Here is a 21665-nt window from a genome sequence, read left to right on the forward strand (position 1 = left end):
ACAAATTATACAACTACCTGTAGTGCTATCATCACTGCAGAAAACCGTTTTGAGTGCAGCGCTTAACAAGCCCACAAGACCTGACTTTCACACCAACGGCGTGCCGATAAATTCGCTTATTGATGAGGTTTGAACGTTTTTAATAAATGTGTGGTAAACAATATAAGTAATGCATATGTAAATTTGTTTCAGTTCACTTTAAAAACGTCTGTTGCCGCATGCGGCAGTCTGTATGCGCAACCTGCTATGGCTTCAGATGGCACTTATCTATATCTTCTACTTGGTAGCTCTTTGCTAAAGATTGGCACTGGATTTAGTGGCTCCTTTAAAGGTCATGTGTATGCACAAAATGACGAGTTTACCAAGGAAAAATCTGGTTGGCTGGGATGCTTCGGCGGGAAGCTCTATTTTCGGCGTAATGTAAAACGTTCGGCAGATCATCTGCATCTTGTCAACACGGAGACGTTGACTATTAAGGGGATCAACTCTGTTAATCTAGTACCCATACGTGATGGATTCAACTATGTCCTTTTCACGGATGAAGACTCCATTAATGCTATTTGCACCAATAGAGATGTAAGCGTAAATGAAATATATTTAAAAGTAAAGGACATACAAATACTAATTGTGGTCTCACATTTTTCCGCTAGGATACGCTTGTCGTGAAAAAATTAAATTTCAACAACTCTAATACTTACGGCAGCGACTCGACGACGCCATTCGAACTTCCGCTCAAGCTGGCGCGTAAAAAATTTCGCACACTTGGCTACGCTGCTTTCGAGGATGAGGTGCTCAATCAAAACCAAATACAAAAAATTCAATCGTCATACAATATTTTTGAGCCGAAATTGCCCAGCGATGTAGAAATACAGGGCATCGTTTGCGGCAAGGAATTCGGTCTTGTGCGTGCATCGAACGGTAAGGTGTATTACTATGGCAAGTCAGCATCGCTGGGCTTAAAATCTATCGGACGTACGCCCACGATGAAAATGACAGAGTTGATTATTTCCAAAGTTTCAAATATTGTACACATTGCTCTGGGGCATGATGGTATACATGCTTTATTAGTAAATGATGACGGTACTGTATACTTTACCGGTAAGTGAAAACTGCTATAATATTTATCACCGCTATAAAATCAAATTGCCTGCTTTAAGGTACTGCACGCCGGGGAGAAGATGGTGACTCTTCAAAGAATCGTCGCCAGCCAAAAGCCGTCAAGCCCAAAAAGATGTCAAAAATCGATGGACATGTAGTCATACATGCGGCCTGTAACAACGGCACCTCAGCTTTTGTTACAAAAACGGGCAAGCTGATTATGTTTGGCAAGGACACAGCGCATTGTGATGCCAGCGGTTGTGTGAGCGATTTTATTGATCAGCACATAACGAAAGTGGCGCTGGGTAAAGCGCATTGCGTGGCGTTAAACTCTAAGGGTCAGCTTTTCACTTTTGGTTTGAATAACAAGGGACAATGCGGGCGTGTGTTTACCAAATCCAGCAAAGATAATTGCGTCTCTCTGCAAGGTAGTGGGGGTGGTAATGCTTTCGGCATGGGAGCAATTGCTGATTCAGATGGGAAGGATTTGTTGGTGGGGAAAAAATTAAAATTCGATTTCTCCACACTCTGCGACTACGATGATCATCAACTAGTGCAAGGACAATGTCGCGTCTGTGTTATGTGTCGCGAATGCACCGGCTACAACGTGTCGTGTGTTTCAACGCTGAATGTGCCCATCGAAGAGCGGTTGGCCGGAGCGTAAGTGCAAGCAAATGGTTTCCTTTCATGTCTAAAAACTTTTGTTGCAGCATATGTCCCTGTGGTCATGGCGATGCTGGCTGTTCGAAATGTGGGCTCTGTTCCACCTGCATTTCACTGCAAGAGGCAGAAAATGATGCTAACAAGGACAACAAACAGCTGCATAGTGAGTTGAATCGCCAACGCTCGAAGAGTTTGATAATGCGCCGCAAGGAAAAAAAATCGATTGCGGAGGAAAGTGCCGGAACCCAAGCTACTGATGTAGACAAAGATCCACCTCGTGTTGCTCCATTAGCGCCTCAAATGCTCAAACTGCCCAGTAGCTCACCTGTCGTGCAAGTGTCTTGCGGTCTTCATCACACTGTCGTTTTAACGTTAGCTGGCGAGGTTTTCACTTTTGGCAGTAATCAATACGGTCAGTTGGGAACGGGTGATTTACAACCTGTAAACGGGCCTGTTAAGGTAAATGTGCAAGGCGCAATTAGCCAGGTCAGCGCTGGCAGCAATCATACAGTTCTGATGACTTACAAAGGCATGGTGTACACTTTTGGTAATTACCAAAAGGGACAGCTGGGTAGACTGCCCAATGATTTTCAGCGCGATAAGGCATCAGGCGGTGGGGAGGATGCGGGCGTAGCGTTCAATAAAAGAGCAAGTAGTGAGCAAAACGGAGCGACCGTGGGTATGAGCGGTGTGGGCAAGGATGTCGGCATTGCAAATTTATTGACACAGCGACAAAAATTCCTTTGGCATTGCGCACCCGGCGCGGTATTGTAAGTAAACGAATTTTTAGTATGTCTCTGTTTAAGTTTATACGATTTTATTAATATTGCAGCGGTTTGGGTCCGAGCTTTGGCAAGAAAGCCACTTGGATTGGCGCCAGCGGTGATCAGACATTCATCAAAATCGATGAGTCGCTCATTACTACACACATGTTGCCGAAAGTTAATGTGGTCGCCAATAAAAAAACAATTCGTTAGTATAAACAAGGCTCATATTGTCTTAATGATTCTAATAATTTTCTTTCATTCAATAGTACTGATACCAACTATTCCACTCACATTCCACACTCTTTCGATCAGTCGCCGTGACGGAAGTTGCACCGCTCATTATCGCAATCAAATAAATTTTGTGCAAATTATACAAAATAGTAATGCTAAAGTCATGCCGGAACTCAACCAAAACATCGCCGCTAGCGCATGCCCCTCGGTAGTAGCTAGCAGTGCACCCGCTGCGGTGGCGCCGCTGCAACCTGCCGTTGCTGGCCCCATCAATGAACAGATGTCGCGTAGTATGCATGAGGCGCGCAATCAAATCTTTGAATTGCAAGAGAGCCAGCAGGGAGAACAGCAGCAGCAACATCGTCGGCGGCAACGTGGGCACGAGCAGGCCAAGAGTCCTGCCAGTGTCTCGTCCAGCGGCAGCGGTCATGGCAGTGTTGTCTTGGACAAACCACAACCGCAAATCGCATTCGCCTTGGATCCCCACTACAATGTGTTGTGGGTGTATGATGGTGGGGCGAGGAAATTACAGTGCTACAATGTGCTTGCAAGCGAGATAGCTAATTGCGGTGTTGTAAGTTGATAATAAACCTTTTATTTCTCATTTTAAGTATTCCTATAATATATCTATTTCTGATACAGAACTCGTCGAATTTTCGCGCAATTCTATCACCTGAATTGGCCTTACCAAACAAAACAGATGCGCGTATATCGCGTTCACAAGCCTCTTTGAATTTACTGGCATGCTTGGATATCCTCACTTCGGCGCAGGATGCAATGTAAGAGTTAAGATTGAAAAATGAGTGCGCTTGGACCAAACTATGGAAGTGAAACTACTCTTCTTTTTATTCTTGTTGATTTTGTACTGCAGAAAGTTATACTAATCTTAATCCGCCGTTTCTATAATTCACTCTCAATATTAAAGAAGTTTCACTTCAATAAATTACTAGTGGTCACTCTAAGGACCAGTTTTTTAGTACTAGTCTAAATTTAGATCTTGTAAACCGCGTTTATATTGAACAGCTTGCTGACATTTGATTGGCTAATCTTAGTTAAAACTAGCCAGCTCGAGCGTTTAAACTCAGTTTAAACCACAACCGTGTACTGAAAAACTGGCCCAAGAAACCAACAACTAACAATATTTTATGCAATTCCTTAGTCCGAGCTGCTTTGACGAAGCCACACCCAAGCAACAAAGTCAGGCCAAAGAAGCTTTGAATAACGAGTACCAAATTGTCAATCGCTTTGATAATTTTGGCGGTGGATGGGGATACTCAGGCCACAGCGTAGAGGCTGTACGCTTTTCCGCCGATACCGACGTCATGATTTGTAAGTCCTGAGTATTGCTGTCGTTAGTTTATCTTACCTTCTTTTTGTTTACCGCCAGGCGGCTTTGGTATGTTTGGTGGTCGGGGAGAGTATACCTGCAAGTTGAAACTATTCGATTTAGGCGCCGATGGTGGCGGCTATGAGAAGGATGGTGTTCTAATTAGCGAAACCAAGGAGGTGCCATTTGAGTGCGCTGCACGCAGTAAACATCACATTATGTTGCCGAAACCCATAAGTGCTGCAGCAGGACGCTGGTATTTAGTTTGGGCGCGTATTGCTGGTCCCTCTTCCGACTGCGGCTCTTGTGGTCAAGCCTCTGTAACAACCGAAGATCAAGTTGTCTTCACATTCAAGTCATCGAAGAAAGCCAATAATGGCACTGATGTCAATTCCGGTCAAATACCATCTATTCTCTATCGTCTCATCACACAGGAATCAAAACAGCCCACTGCGCCGGTTGATGTGGATCCGGTGCAAAAGATTACAAAAGCCTTTGCGAATACAGTAAGCAAGGAGTGCTTTGAGAGTTTAGTAGTTTTGCTCAATTGGTCTTGGGAGACCTTTAAGACAAATTTGCGCGAGCAACGCGATAAAGGGCGGCAATTGCAAGTGAAGCAATCATTGGCTTACCTAATTTATGTGAACAAGTCCTGTCTGCGTCTATTGCGTAAATACACCAACGAGATATATCCCCAACGCGCCTCCGCAACATTTGTTAACACGCTGGCGGCGACAAGTATTGCAAATGCGCTAACGAAGCTGCAGACACGCGCTGGCAAGACGGGGGATGGCAAGGGTGCGTGGGTGTTTGGTATGAAAACATTTTTGCTTTATATTATTTTGTAATTTTTTTTTAGACAAAAATTCCAAATCCATTTTGAGCAATTCTGCGTCGACTGTTATTGCGAATAATGTAGCAAAGTACTTTGGTGAAGCCTCATCAGCAACCACATCAATGTCTGGTGCTCCAAACAACGGGTCGACTCGCAAGCCCAATATGGAGAATATACAATTGGCCGAGTGCATTGGCAACGTACGCGCGCTTCTTATTGGCATATTTTGCGATGATGTTTTCAAAGATATTTGTAACGAAAAAGGTAAAATACCGACATTATGCTTTTAGAATTTACTTCATGGAATTCCACCAAAATTTAGGCTTCGTCATGGTTGTAGAAATATTGGAAGAATGCCACATCAGCTTTGTGGCCTGTTTTGATGCCTTCTATCCTACCTCGTCGCTAAAATGGAATTGCTTGTGCGATCTGCTCTCCCAAATGGACAAGGTAATTTTTTAAATAACGATTTCCATTTCAGTTTGTAGTATAAATTTACCTTCCAATTTTTCGCACTGCAGCAAGGCACCTTACATTCGCGGCTGTTGAGCGCCATACTGGCTGGTCTTTGTTCTCCTTCGGTCAAATTGCGTACCACGTTTTCGCTTCTTAATCCAGGCAATGAGCGCCAATCGATAATTAGTCCAAGCGACAACTCTGGTCTACCAATGTTGTCATCCACTGAAGCACATCAATATCCAATACTTGTAGAACAAATGATCTATCGTACGCAGCAGGAGAAAAGTGACTTTCTTAGTAATTCGTGGACTTTCAAAGATGTGCTCGTGCGGCTATTGGACATCATCGCGAATCCGATACGCGCACGCATTGAGAATATTTACAATCGCAGTGTGCAATTTAATTATACAGCTGCTTACGGCGGTAAAGATATTAATCAAGGATTGATCGACAACTGCTGCCATCTCTTGGCGCGTGTGTTGGCCGAAATAGTATATCAAACCTCGTTGGGCGATGTGAGTTGCAATGGGGGTTAATTTTGTCGTTTACTATTTTCTTCATTCGTTTTTTTTTGCAGTATGACAAAATGTTTATGCCGCCACGCAGCCTTCACTCTACCGGTTCCCGTTTTGCGCGCTGCGACCAGAGCCGCACTTGGAACACCGGTAATTTCGGACCCGATGCGATTGGGTTTACTGTGGATCGAGCTGGTATTGCAATTGCGGGCGCCATGGTGTTCTCTGGTTCCGGTTCATATGATTACCAATTGGAATTGTTGTATGACAACACCGTAGATTTGCAGTCTCAACACAAATGGGAAACACTCGAATCCGTATCGGGCTCATACGATCAGGATGTAGTACACAATGATATGACAGAAATAAAATTTGAGAGACCGGTGCACATAAAGGTATAGCATCTGCGATGTTTATTAATTCGTGACATTTTAAACAATTGCTAATTTTAGGAAAATGCGCGTTATGCACTTCGCTTGTGCTCACAAGGCGCCCGCACTTGCTCCGGTGATGCAGGCATGCCTTCGATACGCGGTCCTTGCGGCACTACATTCCAGTTTTACTCCTGTGACTTGAGCTTCAATGGCACTACGCCACAACGCGGCCAAATACCTTGTATACTTTATTATAGCACGCCCGTAAAGAGTGATGGGTCGGGAGGTGGCTGTGGGGTCGGTAGCATTGGCAACAGTGCGAACGGTGCACCACCCTCGAATGAGGTGACCACTCGTGATACTGCTTTGCAAATTGCCAGTGATATTACAAAAAAGTGCACTGAATTGTTGATTTTAGCACGCAATGCTTTGGCGGCTTCACTCTCACCATCAGACAACTCATCGAATCACACACAGACTATTGACTCCGAGCACAATATCACCCCAATTGAGGAGCATATGGACATCAATTGGGCCAATAATTCTCGTACCTCTGTGCTACCTGTAGATGCGAATATATCAACTGCACGTGATATAACAAAGCGCATTGAATCTTTTTCGAAGGGCATTATGGAGACTTTGAAATTTGACAAGCGCTCTACAAATCCATTTGAAATGGAAATCGAAATAGGCGCCACAGAAATACATCCAAAAGACTTGATGATTGAGGAGAGTACAGGAGTGCAGGATTTGAATTTCCGTAATGGTCAAATAGCGAAGCTCAACGGCAATGAACGTGTGGATGATGAAGATGAAGTAGCAGAGGAGTTTGTGAATGTGCAACATCATCATCAGCAGAACAATCAGGTTGGCATTGGTGGGATTCTGCGCTCCGATTCGGAAGATGTGCCAGCTACTCAGTTAACCGTTGTACAGATTATGGAAGTTTTCAATATGGCATCATCCAATATGTTCCATACACTCTTACCGCTCGTTTATGCGCATATCGCTAATTTGGCATGCAGTGATCCAAAAGTTAGTAAATTTTCTTAAAGGTAATATACATAGAATTTTTCTTACGTTCTTTCTCCTCTCCCGCAGAGTTCTGTTCAAATACTCGGCATGATTAAGGAAATACTGCCGCATATTGCCGCACTCAATCAACTTTACGCTACGAAAGATCAAAACGTTGCACCCAGTGCCGCAGCCACCATTAGTCCGGCTGCGGCCGCGCAAAGCGTGCGCAATGCTATTGCCGTCGATAATCGTCAATTCCGTTCGCGTAAAAAGAGCGAAAGTGAGGCACAAATGCTAGGCGATCGAAATGCAAGCGAAACCATCACCACTAGCAATCATTATTGTGTGGTGGAGAGCGAACATCCATATCGTAGCGCTACAATTAGTTGTCAGCGTGTTGAATTTCCTTCCTGTGTGCAGTGGTTAACTATAGAGTTCGATTCGCAATGCGGCACTGCGCAACTGGAGGATTATCTTTTGCTTTCCATACCCATGCGTCCGACAATTACCGAACCTTGTCCATCGAATGAAGACTACTTTGATATGTTGGATAATAATATGCGGCGTTCAAATGGTTGCGCAGGCAATTCTCTGATAAGCAGTTGCTATAAAAGTGCGATTGGAAAAGAGGAGGCGGATGTTGGTACGAGTATGGAGCGCGACTGGATTGTGGTGAAGAAATTTAATAGGTGAGTAAAATTTGAAGGTGGCTTTTTAAATGGGATTTTCTCATGCTTTCTTCTATCATTTAAAATCTTATTGTTTATTTCTAGTTCTTCAAACTGGATGCAAAATGTTATGATTTTACCCGGTAATTGTGTTGAGTTTTCATTGGAAACATCTTCGCTGTACGCACAGGATCCCCACATTAATCGTTATGGCTTTAAATGTCTTGTTGTCGGTTATGATAATCCATCGACGGTAAGTATTTTCATCTCGTTGGATGTTTGGAGTATTATTAAGTGAATTGTTTATATTTTTCTAGCTAAGCGCTGCTAATTCATGTTTAATACAACTGGAGCAGGAATTAGCGTATTTAGGTGGCATGTGCAGCGCCAATCTCATGAAAAAGGACCTCAATTTGCCAGGTAGATTCATTTTTGTATATTTTTAAGATAGGATATGCTGAAAGAGCTGTAAATCTCTTATTTTTATATTAATTAATTTTGAATTTTCGTTCGGAGTATCTAATCGTAAAAGAACATATTCGCTACCAATACAAGAGCCCCTAAATATACTTTTTATATTCTGTAAATGAATTTTTGTCTTGAAAATGTTTAAACATTTCTTTTAATTTACTTGACTTTTAAACAGTTTTTGTTTTACTCGTATCACGGCAGATTGCTGATTCTGAAGGCGTCGCCGTTGATCTATGTACACACAAATATATTTCTGCCGTTGCTGTAGTGGAATACAGTATTTTTTTTTGATTCCAATATCTTTTCATTTTACACTCGAAAAGCAAAGAGTGATTTTTAGCTGTGATTGCATTTGGAATCACAATAGAACTAACTATTCGTAGTTTTTATACGGTATTAGAAATACATAAAACCAAAATGATCTTCTTTGGGTAAATTATAAATATTTTTATTTCTTTCGATGTCCTTCGTAATAATTGTTTAGAATTAATTATTTGATAAAATTATTTCATTGTAGTTACACATATAACGTCCAGAATATATAACAATTTTTCTTAAAATACAAGCAAATTGTACAATCGCTCATTTACTTCAATCAAATCATATAAAAAATTATAAATATTAAGCTAAGTGTACAGAAATTACTGCTACCTCTTCTTCTATGTTGAACTAAAACAAAATATGTATTCATTTTTACTATGGGAGTATATGTAAATTCAAAACTTTAAATCCTTTTTACTCGAGTTTCGCTTTTTTGAGTTATGACACTATTGAAGTAAATGAGCGATATGTATTTCTCTAAATTTTATACTTTTTACTTCAATTCCCTTTTTAATAACTTTTTCACGTTTTGTATTTTTTAAATTGTACTTTAATAAATATTCATTTATTTCTTAACCTAATCTTATAGACGATAAAGATATGGAGGACCTCGGTGGTGTTGAGGAGACTATAAATATTCATCATGCACTCTTATCAAAAGGTTTTGCGCTATCTGAGCCAGTTTTAACAGTACATCAAGCATTAGAATCCTATCTGCCAATTGGGTAAGTCAATAAAAGTTTATTTTTTTATTTTTATCAATAATGAATAAAACTCGAATAAAATGATTGTGTGTGTGAAAACAGCAAGTAAACATTTAACAAGAACACTTCAGCAATGAAATTACGAAGAACTGCAATTAAAAGAGAGGGATAATTGAATTTTAGATGAACGAAAAATGCAAAACATTGCAACACGGTCCCTAAATGGCAAACTTTCGTACTAATTCAACAAATTATCTGCTGCGCGAACACTATCGCACAATAATAATATGGTTCTCTATAACTTTAAATTTAACCTCTGTCCTCTGTCTGACCTAACCTAATCTAAGCTAAGCATATAATTTATTCGTATATATGTATGTATGTACATAACATACAAAAATATAAAATGTCTACATAAATACCGTATTTTATACAAATTAACTCTACAATTTGGTAAAACAGCGTATTTGGATTTCCTATAATTTTCACCTCCTACTTCATGCCTTCTCGTACATACATATACAATACGCACATGTGTATTTATAACGTTCTGCTTAAATTATATGTAGTAAACTTCTAAATTTTTTGGCATGGCAATTATTTTGCATAGCATCTCTAAACGTTCCACATACACCTCAACTTAGCCTTTGCTACGGCTAGCACTCACAAGTCAGTCTTTAGGAGTCCCGCATTTTCGATCTGATAGATGATTTGCGTCTCCTTGTAGGTGCGCGGCTCTGGCATAACGACATCCAATTTGCGTTTCTTTCGTCGTTTGGCCAATTGCAGCCACACAATTACACCAACTAAAAGTAGCACTAGCACCAACGCTAGCACGCCTAAAAGTATGTATAGCAAATAGGAACGTGGCTGACAATTTGTTTCGATGTATTTGTTGAGTAGGACAAAATCGTTGGAATTGCTTGCTGCATTCATTTGTCCATTGGCTGGTGTTAATGTCAGCTTTTTGGCCGCCACTGTTAGCACATAAATATTGTCAACATTATTGCGAAAGAATGTTTCCTTGGGTATTGGTGGTTTTTGGGCTGTATCCAAATCGTTACAGCCGTATGTATTCTCATAGCGTAATTGCTTGAGATTGAGCGCAAAGCGATCGTTGAATTCGAGCGGACGCGTTTCAGATGGCAACTGTACAGTATTGTTGTTGAACTGCAGCTCGAGTAGTTCGCTGTGCATGTAGTCGCGGTGAATATGGATGCCTGGAAGGTGAAAAGTTGAGGATGGGTTTTTTTTTTATTTGTAGGTTTATTTACACGTGTTAATGATCGGTTACCTTTGAAAGCAATCGGACTAGTCAGACCGAAATAGTTATCCCGTATGATGACGCTTTCCCGCACATATGCTTCAATCCACTCAGCATCGATGGAAGCAAAATAGTTGCCCGTAATGCTGAGTTTATTGATTACTAAAAATGGGAGAAAATTACTAAATTGATTGATTTGTATAAGGAAATTGATGTACATATATTTTATTGCCTGCAGCTGTACAAATGTACATATCGTTACTTCAATATAGAAAGGCCTTATTAAAACTGTTTGTGAATTTAGAGAGTAGTTACAAAACTTTATAAAAACGGAAGTTCTTAAGTTGGAAATTTTTTTCAAAATCATGGATTTAATAAACATTGACGCTAATTTATTTATGTAGTAGTTGTTTTTTAAGCTTATTAAAGCATTTAGTGAGTACCCAATCAACCGACCTTTGTACAAAGCTTAATTTCGAAACTAAATGAGTTAGCGCATTTCTATATTAAAGTTACCATACCTACAAATTAAAAAAAGATAACACAAAAATGAAAAAATAATAAAAAACCATAAAAAGATCCATATAAAAAGTAAATAATGAATTAAAAAAATACATGAAGAATCAAAAAAATAAACAACACAAAGAGAAGAATACAATACAAGTAATTTTTAAGCAAAAACACAACCGACTTCAATTCTCATAAAAAATTTAGGAGTACCGTTAATTTCTTCATGATCCCATGATCACATCTAACCACCTTTCCGATAGAAAAAGAATTATCGAAATCGGTTACCGTGGTCCACAGTTATGCGGTAACATACATAAAAAAATAAAAATAAAATATTCCAACGAATTGATAACCTTCTCTTTTTTGTGAAGTCGGTTAAAAATTACAAACTAATATATAAAAAAATTAAGTGAAAAGAAATCCGTTCCAAAAATTACAACAATCTAATAATACTGGCATATTTTTATATCTATTACAGTAATTTACACTTTATTTAGTTTAGTTTTATAAATCATCGCTACTTACTTTTAAATGAAAATGCATGCGAATGCACCTCTTGAAATTGGTTGTTGTGTATGCGCAAAGAGTTGAGCACCTCAAGTTCGTAAAAGGCTTTCGATGGCACATTTGTCTGGAACATACAGCTTCGGATTTCCAATTGTTCGACTGCGAACTTTTTGAAGGCCTGCGATGAAAAGCATTTAATTTATAATCTTATTAAAAAAAAAATTATTTCAGCATTAGAATAATCTCATTTCGAGGGGAAACAGTTTTTCGAGACGCATAGCATAAACTCTGAGCCTTTCCTTTCTAACTTCAGAACGTCGTTGACGGTGACAATACTAAAAACAGGCAAAGGTTAGGAAGTACCCAACAGCGAATGGAGGTGCTGCCTCATTCAGTCATCACAGGGCAGCAGGACTTTCTGAAATTTTTTTTTTCTTGGGTCCACTGCTACTTTATAAAATTCGCAGTTTGAAAATAAAACATTTCTACTGGCTTTATTAGAGCAGAGTTTACCCTAAAACTATTTTCAGAGAGTTGTGTCATCTACAAGAGCGTATTTACTTTGCCCGAGATCATGAATGGAAACTAACTATGTAGTATTAGTTAGAGGGAACTATGGTCACTCTTCTTTCTTGGATTAAACTTTCACATTCATGTTTCTCAATCGCTGATCGGTGAAAACGCCAGAAAATCTAAGGATGTCTCGAGGTTTCCTCTTATTTCGTTGTTGGAACAATTTTTATTTACACTGCCCTGAAAAAGTTTGGACCCACTTAAAAAATATATATGTTTTTTTTGTATTTATCGCTTTTAGGCGCCGACGCCATCGTGGCAGAAACTCCCCATTCCCCGTCTTTTAAATCAGGAGAAAATACCTCGAGCCTTTTTGTTTTGAACACAAAAAATAATGGTTTTTTAAGATGTTTTTGTGACATTAAGGGCCGCTTGCACTACGTCTAGTTAACACTATTTGGAGGTACATGCTTCAGTTAAACACATCGACTGCTTTATTGGTCGCATGTTATGACATGCTGGTTGTCGATAACGTCGATAACGATGTTTAACTAGGAGTTAGATTAACTTGACATGGTGCGAACGGCCCTAAGAATTTTTTGTTTCTCTTCTGGATGACGGCATTGCATGTTGCCCGCAAGTGTGTTCTTTTAAAAGTCAAATTTACTTGTCAGAGGGATCAGCTGAGAATTCGAACATTCGAATGGCCACCAGAAAGTCGAAGCGACCAATAGTGATGCCTTCATTGGCCATTAGAAGGCCATAATTCAGGCCAGGAGTGCCTAAACTTAAAACCACTGATACAAGATAATTAATTTGTCAGCCCTTTTTGTTTAATTGTACAAAATTCATTAATAAATAAAGAAAATATGACACTTTTATTTGTTAACAATTAAATTGCTGTACCCTGTATAATAAAACTGAATCCAATAAATCCTATGAAATTGTATCACGCTTACCTGTGGTTCTATTCGCTTAACCAGCACATTATCCATTTTCAGTAGAATAGCGCGATCTTTGAGTGTCGTGAAACCAAATGGATGTATCACATCGATGCGTCCACCAATAAATGAGATCTCTTCTATGTTACCATTGATTGCATGTGAATCAATTAACTCGAAATTCACCTGGAAATAAATACAAATATTCCAGCATATGACATTTTTTCAGTTGTTACGCTATCAATACGGGCATTAGGGTCATTCCATTAGGGTGACTGGTGGGACATTTTACACCAGAATTATAATTATTGACATAGAACGATAACTAATATATAAAATTTCCTAAACAAATGCCAAACAATTTCTTAGTTCTATGTAACTATCATTTGATTGAATGTGACTGGTGGGACACTGAAAAGAACTCTACTTTACCTTTGTGCATTCAAAGATGCATTTTAGCCAAAATATAAAAAATATGAAATGAAAAAAATATGAAAAAAAAAATAAAAAAAAATAAAATAATAATATCAAATATGAATAATACGCTTTCGTTTTCAATAACAACAGGCCGAAATAATCTTCACAGGACTATTATAAAAATATTTAAATTTTGTGGCTCAGGTCCTTGTGACTGGTGTAAAAATGAAATGTAGTCATTTAAAACGAGGTTTATGTCGTTTTCCTCTTTTACATGGAATGACCCATTAAGTACTCACTCTTGGTACTCACCCTATCGAATTCGATAATAAGCGGTGTATTGCTGGCGTAGCGTGGAAAGGCCAGCGCATATTTGTTTAATATTAAATTTTCGATATTCTTAAAATTAATTTTACGCAAGCCTTGCGTATCTTCCAGTGCATTGGCTTCGATGGTCAAAAACTTGCAATTACTTATCTCTACTTGGAACACATAGCCGATCAGGTGGGGCAGCTGTAGGCGCTGAAAAAGGTAGATAAACGAGAGCAATATAATATTGTAATAAATTAAAGGAGGCTAAGAAATTACTAAGCGTATGATGAGTCATCCCTACAAATGTTATTATGTAGCTACATACATACATACATGTGTTCCTATGAACATGTGCGTTTCGATATGCGAATACATAGGAGCATTTGTATGAACGTGTATAGTACAAATAGGAACTTACCTGATTCATATGCTGACAATCACAAGTGAATTTGGTGTCATGCGCTATACAAGTGACGTTCTGCAATGTACCCAAGGGCGGTGGGAGTGGCTGTAGTGGTGGTTGTAGTAGTGGTGGTCGCCAATCCCCGCCATTGTTGTAGTAATCAGCGCCGCTGTAAGATGCGGACAGTGCGAGCAATGCCATCACCAACCAGCAATTTATTGTTGTGCCAATCCGTTGGTGATTGCCTCTGCAGTTTCGCCATAGCCAATTATTTTGTGTTTTATGATTTGGCAATGTTTTTTGTTCTTTATATTTCTTATGTGATTTTTTAATCAGCGATGTGGCGGCCATTGTAACGTTTTTTGTTGCACGCAATTTTTCATAGCTTCAACATGTAACTTTTTACACTGCTTTAGCACTTTAATTAATTTTAATTTTTTTTAATATCTTTTAACTACATTCACCAGTTTCGTAGGTGTAAATGCATCGTTTCGCTTGAGGTCTTGCCGACAACTGAAAAACTGATAAGATTGTACGGTTGACTTGGGAGTCACTTCATTGTTACTACTTAAATACCTTATAAATGCTTGGTGTGATATTTGTTGTTGGTTGTTGTTCGATATCATTTTGCTGTTAGTAGTATCAGTATTGGGTTGGTTAGTGTAATTGAAATAAATATTTTATATTGGTGTGCATGCGCTGAATTATCTCATTATACGTATGTATCTGTATGCACGTTAACGGTTTATTTCTTATCTTATCTTATCGCATATTTTTTTGCTGACATACATACATATGTATACTAGGTATATGTATTTAGTAGTGTAGTGTAGAATGAAATAGGGGGAATTATTGTTTGTTCCATTTCTCATGTACATATATTTTTTTTATCGATTCGAATTTTTCGCAAATGATTTAGAATTTAGTTAAAGTGATATTTGAATTAGGAAAATTATATATGTAAAATAGTTTAATCATGGTGAATGTGTGCGGCACACGCATGTATAAATGCACCTCCATTCACTTGGAGGCAATTTTTTTTCTTCAAGATCCGATCTCATTTCTGAATTTGTAGGCATCGGAGAAGCTTCATTGTAATCTCATTTCGAAGAATTCGAAGAAAAATGGTGAAAATGAACATACATACATACCCTGATTACTGGGTTTTTATTCCGCTATTTATCAAACTACACGAAAAATCTGCATGTTTTTGTTTTTTGTTTTTTATTTTTGAATAGGTACAGTGGCTGGCTTTAACAAAAGGGAAGGACACTCATTCATTTAAATTCTACTATTTAGCACTTTTGGTATTGGAAGCCACATCCGTAATGCTAATCTATGGAAAATATTCCTGTTGAAGGCTCTTCTAGAGGCATTTTAAGAATTCAAGGACATCGTCCGAGAATATGCAACAAATGTTAAAACAATGTCCATTACATTTTCTTCCATGCATTTTTGGAAATTTTTGAAATTTGAATCTTCATCTGAACTGGAAATCCAACAACAGTCGTCCTTTCAAAAATTGTAAAAATTACACAGGTTTACAAAAAAAAAAAACAAAAAAGTATCTGCATATTGAACCAAACCGCTATATCCCATGTTAGCCTCTATCACGTCAGGTTTGTGGTTATATGAAGATCAAGTAGAGAAAAATTCATTAAATAAACCTGAAAATACAATACAATTCTTCTGAATTTGATCTTGAGATAACCTTGGCATGAGCTTTAGATGACCTTGAAAATTGAAGGAACCCACATATTCGGATTCAGTGACAACAAAAACTAAAAAATGCATTTCTATTTTTATTAAATAAATTCTTTTTCCTATTTGACCCTCAAATGACCTCGAACCTGATACACTATAGAGGTTTACGGACCTCGAACTCGGCTTCAGCGAGTCAAAAACCCCATATATATGAATTTTCAGGTTAATTAAATGAATTGTTCAGTAATTGACCCTCGAATGACCTCAAACCTGATGTGATGGAGGCTAACCGACCTCGGATTCGCACTTAGCGCGTCGAATAACATAGGAATACATATTCATTATTAAATCCGTTGGGGCCAACAAAATTAAAGGTTTCTCCTGAGAATATCATCATTTTCTAGTCGTCCTTCCAAGGCATACGATTCGTACAAAATTTCAGTTCTGATTCCTAACGTTGTGTATTAAAATGTATGCCCCTTTTTGACTTTTATTGAACTCAAGTGTACTTGTATTGAGTAATTCGTACTCTACCTTGCAGTGTCAAGAACATGGCATGCCTTTTGTGTTCTGGCTCCATTTCATGTTATTGCAAAGTTATTTTAGAAAATGAAACGCCGAAAGACTCGAAATTAATTTGCAAAAACTTTTGCCATTAAATTTTGTAAAAAACTAGCTAGTCCCACGGCGCTTTACGAGTATTTCCCAAAATGCTTAGTTTATTCCTTAACACTTCTGCTCGACCTGTATTAGAAGTAAATTTTCTTTTCAAAGCCCATAATCACTTTGTTGAATCGGATTAATGCTAATCAATATCGCTTTAGGCCGAGACAAAAAAAACTTCACCAATTGCCTCTCTGCTTTATGGAGTTGCGGCAGTTATTCACACCAAGGTTCTTCTGATAAGCTCAAGAAACTTAGAGGATATTGTATGCTTCGATCAAATCCAACTTTTGCTTAACATGTTTTACTTGCGCATTCGTGTGCTTTCTTGGTTTTCGGAACGCCATCATGCATCGTATGAATTGACTATGGGCTGCCAAAAAAATTGTAGGTTTCTTCGAGATTCGTGAATATATATCGAGCTACTTTAAGTCGTATTGAAGGCATTGATCGTGTTTTCTAAAAAACAGATGCGTCCCATAGCGGTTACTGCTTTGGTCTCAGCCTAAAAAAAGCATTATGGGATTTTATGTATATGCAAGCTTCCCTCAATCAAGTTACTGGGAGTAGATCCTGTACCGTTTAGAGCAGTGTGGGAAGATTGGATTTTTTTTGTCAGACTTCTTCAACCGCAACCTAATGGCCTCAGTCTTACTGCACTCTTAGCTCTTAGCTGTAGAGAGCATCTCTTGTAAATTCCAAGTATAAGATATTTTGAAATATTTCGACTAGAGATGGGCGCAGGATATTGGTACCCGCGGGGCCCACGGTCTGATTTCAAAATGGCCGAGATGAGTGGTATCGGGAACTCCCGACAAAACGCGCAGCCGCCGTAATAAGCACTTTCTAATGTTTTATTGAGACGAAAACGAACGGCAAACCGAAAAAAAATCTTATATTTTTTTATTAAGATCATAAGTACGAAATAACTTTTTCCAAAATTTTCCTATTTTCTGTGCAATATTTCTAATTTCTCTTTCCGTATGGACCTGGATATGGTCGAAATATTAAAAAAAAAGTTTTTACGGAATCGGTATTTCTTAAGTTATTAAAAGCTTTCCCCGAATGAAAATGTTAATATTTATCTGAACAAAATTGTATCCCTTCGAGACCAACACTATTTCACATCAGAGAATTATTTCATGCCCACGCTAAGAAAGATCTCAATTGATATGAATTTACCAGGAAACTTCCAACCTTTTTTGAAACTCTTCGGCACTCTCAAACTTTATACGTACATACATATGTATGTCCATTAGCGTGCATCACCAAAACAATTTTCAAACAATTTATTATATTTTAAGAGTTCCGCAAAAATATTCCGGAAAATATTAAGATTTCCGTAGGCAAGACCGAGTTGAAAATACCTCCAAAAATTCTTAAACATTTTAATGCAGACCTTTTAAGCTTAAGCCCTTGCGTTATCTGAGGTGATTTAAAAAAAAAAAGTTTTAAATCCCATTTTTTTAATGGATTTTGAAAAGTATTTGAAAACTGGTCCCGCTCACGTAAATCTTACTATTTTTCCGAAATATTTTGGCGGAAGGCTTAGATTAGGTTAGGTTAGGGTAAAGTGGCTGCCACCGCGCAGAGCACGAATCGCACGTACACTGGAAAATCCCGTTGTTATTCCATTGACCCAGGCCATTTGTTTCTTTCTCTCCCTTAGTAATTGAATAGAAGGTTCATCGAGTAAAAAGCACTTGTTGAAGAATTGGTTGCGCTTGTTGGCCAGGGCGGGACAATGGCAGCGATAATGTTCGATGCTCTCCACCTCTTCCTCGTCTCCTCGTCTCCTCGTCTCTGCAACTGCGACACAAATCGTTGGTGGAGTATCCTTAACTTTTACCCTGCGGGCCCATTAGGCAGTGGTCGCTGATTATTCCGACTAGTGATCTAAGAAAAGAGCGGTCCAATCGAGTGAGAGCTTTGGATCGCTTTACATCAATCTTTGGCCAAATTTACCTGGTAGTATGGCAGATGGTTTCCAGTGCCCACCACCTATTTACCTCCGGAAGTCTTAAAATATAATAAATTTGATATTTCCGATGCAAAAACACTACCGATTATTTTGTATGGAGAGTGATGCACCCTAATGTACATACATACGTAAACAAATGTTGCCACACATGCCATCTATGAAATTTAATTGGTTTGATTTATATGATTTCTTTGAAAGTGATTTGTCACTTATGAATGCCACACACATTGTACTCAGTTATCAAAAGAACGAATCTAACATTTTAGAACAGTCCCAAAGAAGTATCCCAATAAACCAACTGGAAATACCTTATTATTAATGAAACAACGTCACATCTCAAAACAATAGAAAGTGGAGAAAAACGCGTTTGAAGTTTACAGTTTATACATATACGCTCCCATAGTAAAAATTAGTGTTGGGAGTATCGAGTACTTTTGAGTATCGAGTACTTTTGAGAATCGAGTACTTTCTTTAAATATACATATGTTGGTAATATTTCAATGCTTAGTGTAGAAATCTCACTAGGTGGCAGGACTTTATTCAAATTAATATATTAATTCCAAATAATGTCGATTGAATGCTACTTTGGAGTACTCAGTATCGATACTTTTAAAAATCGGGTACTGTCGATCCTTTTGAGAATCGTGTTATGAATACTTTTTGTATCGATACTGCCCAACACTAGTAAAAATTAAGACATATTTTTTCCAAAGAACTATTGTTAATCGATACAGAGCTATTTAATTCCTACACATCATAGAATAAGAGGTGGCTTTACTTAACTCACAAACATTTTTGTTGCCGTTATTCAAGCAAAGGCACGATATGTGTGTATTAGATCGCTATATCCGCTTGAGGGTCCATTTTCATTATCATCCTCCACTCCTTGACTATAATCTTCAGTTGCTTACTGGTCGGTTGTCAATTCTACACACAATGCACACACCGACACTTTAAGACCACTCACAGTTAAATAAATAACTTCATTGAAAGCCCAAAGAATGTAACAAGCTAACGATCACTGTTACAAACTCAACCTAATAGGCTTAATTGAATTCGAGGTCTTTCGTGGGGAGACAACACGCGACTACAAAGCTGCAATTGACAAACCGCAGGGCTCCACAAAAAACTGTGATTTTTTCGCTCGCAATGCATTTATTTATTTATTTGTTTATTGTATCGTTTCATTTCATTTATTGGTTCTACGTGAATTGTGTATGTATGTGTGTATTTACTTAAATACCCTTCAGAAGATTTCTCTAGCCCGAAAATTGTTCAAGATGCGTTCCTTCTTCCACAACACTAGTTCCCGCTCAATCTCCGAACAACGACTGCAACTGTCTACTTTATAATGGGAGTGTCATTGGCGGTGGACAGTTGCCCCATCAGCATTCCACCAATGTAGACAGTTCAGAGATAAACTAAACGAAAGATCTTGTCCGTTGAAGATTTTTGTAGCCGAGCGTCCCGTGAGCCGATGTTGCTTAAACAACAGCAACGCAAAACTTTAGGTCGTTTGATTTGAATTTTTTACACTTCGTCTGACAGCAGAAATCGGAATTGTTTAAGTATCCATTGTCCCTCATCGCATAAAAAAGCAACCAGTCAAAGTCTTGTTCTGTTAGATACTATCTTGGAACTAGTAACTTTATTTCATGGGGACACCATGGTCAAATAGTGGTGGAAAATTGGTAATTTGACGATTTTGAGAAATTCATTCCTGCTCAGGGCGTTTGTTGGAATTCCACCATTTTGCAAACAAAGATGGGCAAGTTTTTTTTTTTAAACTCAGTGGAGCAGCCATTTAAGGGAGCAGAATTCTTCCGGCGTGATTGCTTTCGCCTCTTTTGCTGCAACATCCACCAAAACACCAAGATCCACGAATGGTACACACAGAAGGGAATCTCTACGAACTTAGGGACGAGATTCATACATTTATTCCATACCTACTAAATTATTAAATTCCACAACAGTTTTTAAAACTCTTTTAAATTCCGTTCGAGACTTTCATTTACTTTTTCAATTCATTTACCTCATTCAACAAATTGCATCACGCTAATGTGCCCACTTTCTTCCCATTCCCCTCTTATTACGATCTTTCTATAGGTAAATTCGATAAGTTTTGTGTTAACCTACACATTACCCAGTAAATATTTGTTCTAAAATTACTTCATCTCAGTTATGCAAGGTACAAGTACGTATGTACCTGCAAAAGTGTTTACTTATATGCAGTCACGCATACCTATGTATATTAGACTGCATCACTCCCCAAAAAAAAAAAAAAAAACGGTACTGTGTTTTCATTGGAATTACAAATTCTGTTATATTTTAAGACTACCACCAAAATATTTCGGAAAAATATTAAGATTTACGTGACCTGGACCGATTTGAAAATACCTCCAAAAATTGAGTTTTTTATGAATCGAAATAGTTTCTTGAAGATTTTTTGGAAAAAAATCGCCTCAAATGACTAGACGGTTGATGCTTAAAAAATTTGCATAAAAATATTTAAAAAACATTTTAAAAATTTTTTTTATGCCGTTTTTTAACTTTTTTTTTGGTATAAGAAAAACTTGAATAAGTGAACGTAAACTATTCCGATTTTGACTTGTGAGGTATCATTGGAAAGGTATTTTCTTACCCTTTTTATCTCTTTGCTAATAAACTCATTCAAAGGATGAAAGAGAAAGGTAGGATGAAGGAGCGTCATTCCAAGTGAAATTAAGATGTGTTTTTGATGTTAAGATGTATATTAAAAAAAAAAAAAAATTGGGACGTGAGTGAGTTTTTTTTTTGCACAGAATAAAAGTACCTCTCTCTTGAGACTCCATAAGTCTAAATCAGAATAGTTTTGGCCCAGTTATTCATGTTTTTCGTAAATCAATCTTTGAAAAAGGTTAAAAAACAGCATCAAAAATCTCGTTATTACGATTTTGTTGAAAAGCCTTTTAAATATTTTTATGCAGATCTTTTAAGCTTAATCTGTTTTGTCATCTGAGG

General features: G+C 38.1%; 2 protein-coding genes across 5 annotated transcripts in view; one reads left to right on the plus strand and one right to left on the minus strand.

Annotated features, from left to right (window-relative positions):
• Nucleotides 1–4: 4 nt before the first annotated feature.
• LOC108370884 (E3 ubiquitin-protein ligase highwire-like) lies at nt 5–9544 on the plus strand (the record flags this gene model as incomplete). The annotated part of the gene is made up of 19 exons (XM_017626308.1): nt 5–127; nt 193–576; nt 651–1098; nt 1158–1758; nt 1809–2531; nt 2594–2733; nt 2795–3333; nt 3402–3538; nt 3919–4088; nt 4147–4884; nt 4946–5185; nt 5244–5371; nt 5443–5895; nt 5958–6290; nt 6348–7304; nt 7371–7975; nt 8060–8207; nt 8272–8374; nt 9336–9544. Coding segments are annotated over 19 exons (7110 nt in total), but the record flags the coding sequence as incomplete, so codon positions are not given.
• The window catches only part of LOC108370885 (uncharacterized), a 24815-nt gene continuing 12693 nt past the window's right edge, over nt 9544–21665 (minus strand). For 3 of the 4 annotated variants that reach the window (XM_017626309.1, XM_017626310.1, XM_017626311.1), the window contains exons 2-7: nt 14333–14838; nt 13915–14124; nt 13204–13371; nt 11750–11909; nt 10745–10876; nt 9544–10670 (exon numbers count right to left, since the gene is read on the minus strand). In XM_017626309.1, coding sequence (XP_017481798.1) covers nt 10114–10670; nt 10745–10876; nt 11750–11909; nt 13204–13371; nt 13915–14124; nt 14333–14668 — 1563 coding nt within the window. In that variant the 5' untranslated portion in view covers nt 14669–14838 and the 3' untranslated portion in view covers nt 9544–10113. The remainder of the gene's footprint in view (nt 10671–10744; nt 10877–11749; nt 11910–13203; nt 13372–13914; nt 14125–14332; nt 14839–21665) is intronic. The other variant, XM_017626312.1, reaches the window with a different exon arrangement.

Source organism: Rhagoletis zephyria, unplaced genomic scaffold (assembly GCF_001687245.7).
Source record: "Rhagoletis zephyria isolate East Lansing unplaced genomic scaffold, Rhagoletis_zephyria_1.1 Rzeph_scaffold_04546, whole genome shotgun sequence".
In the NCBI taxonomy this organism is placed as follows: domain Eukaryota; kingdom Metazoa; phylum Arthropoda; class Insecta; order Diptera; family Tephritidae; genus Rhagoletis; species Rhagoletis zephyria.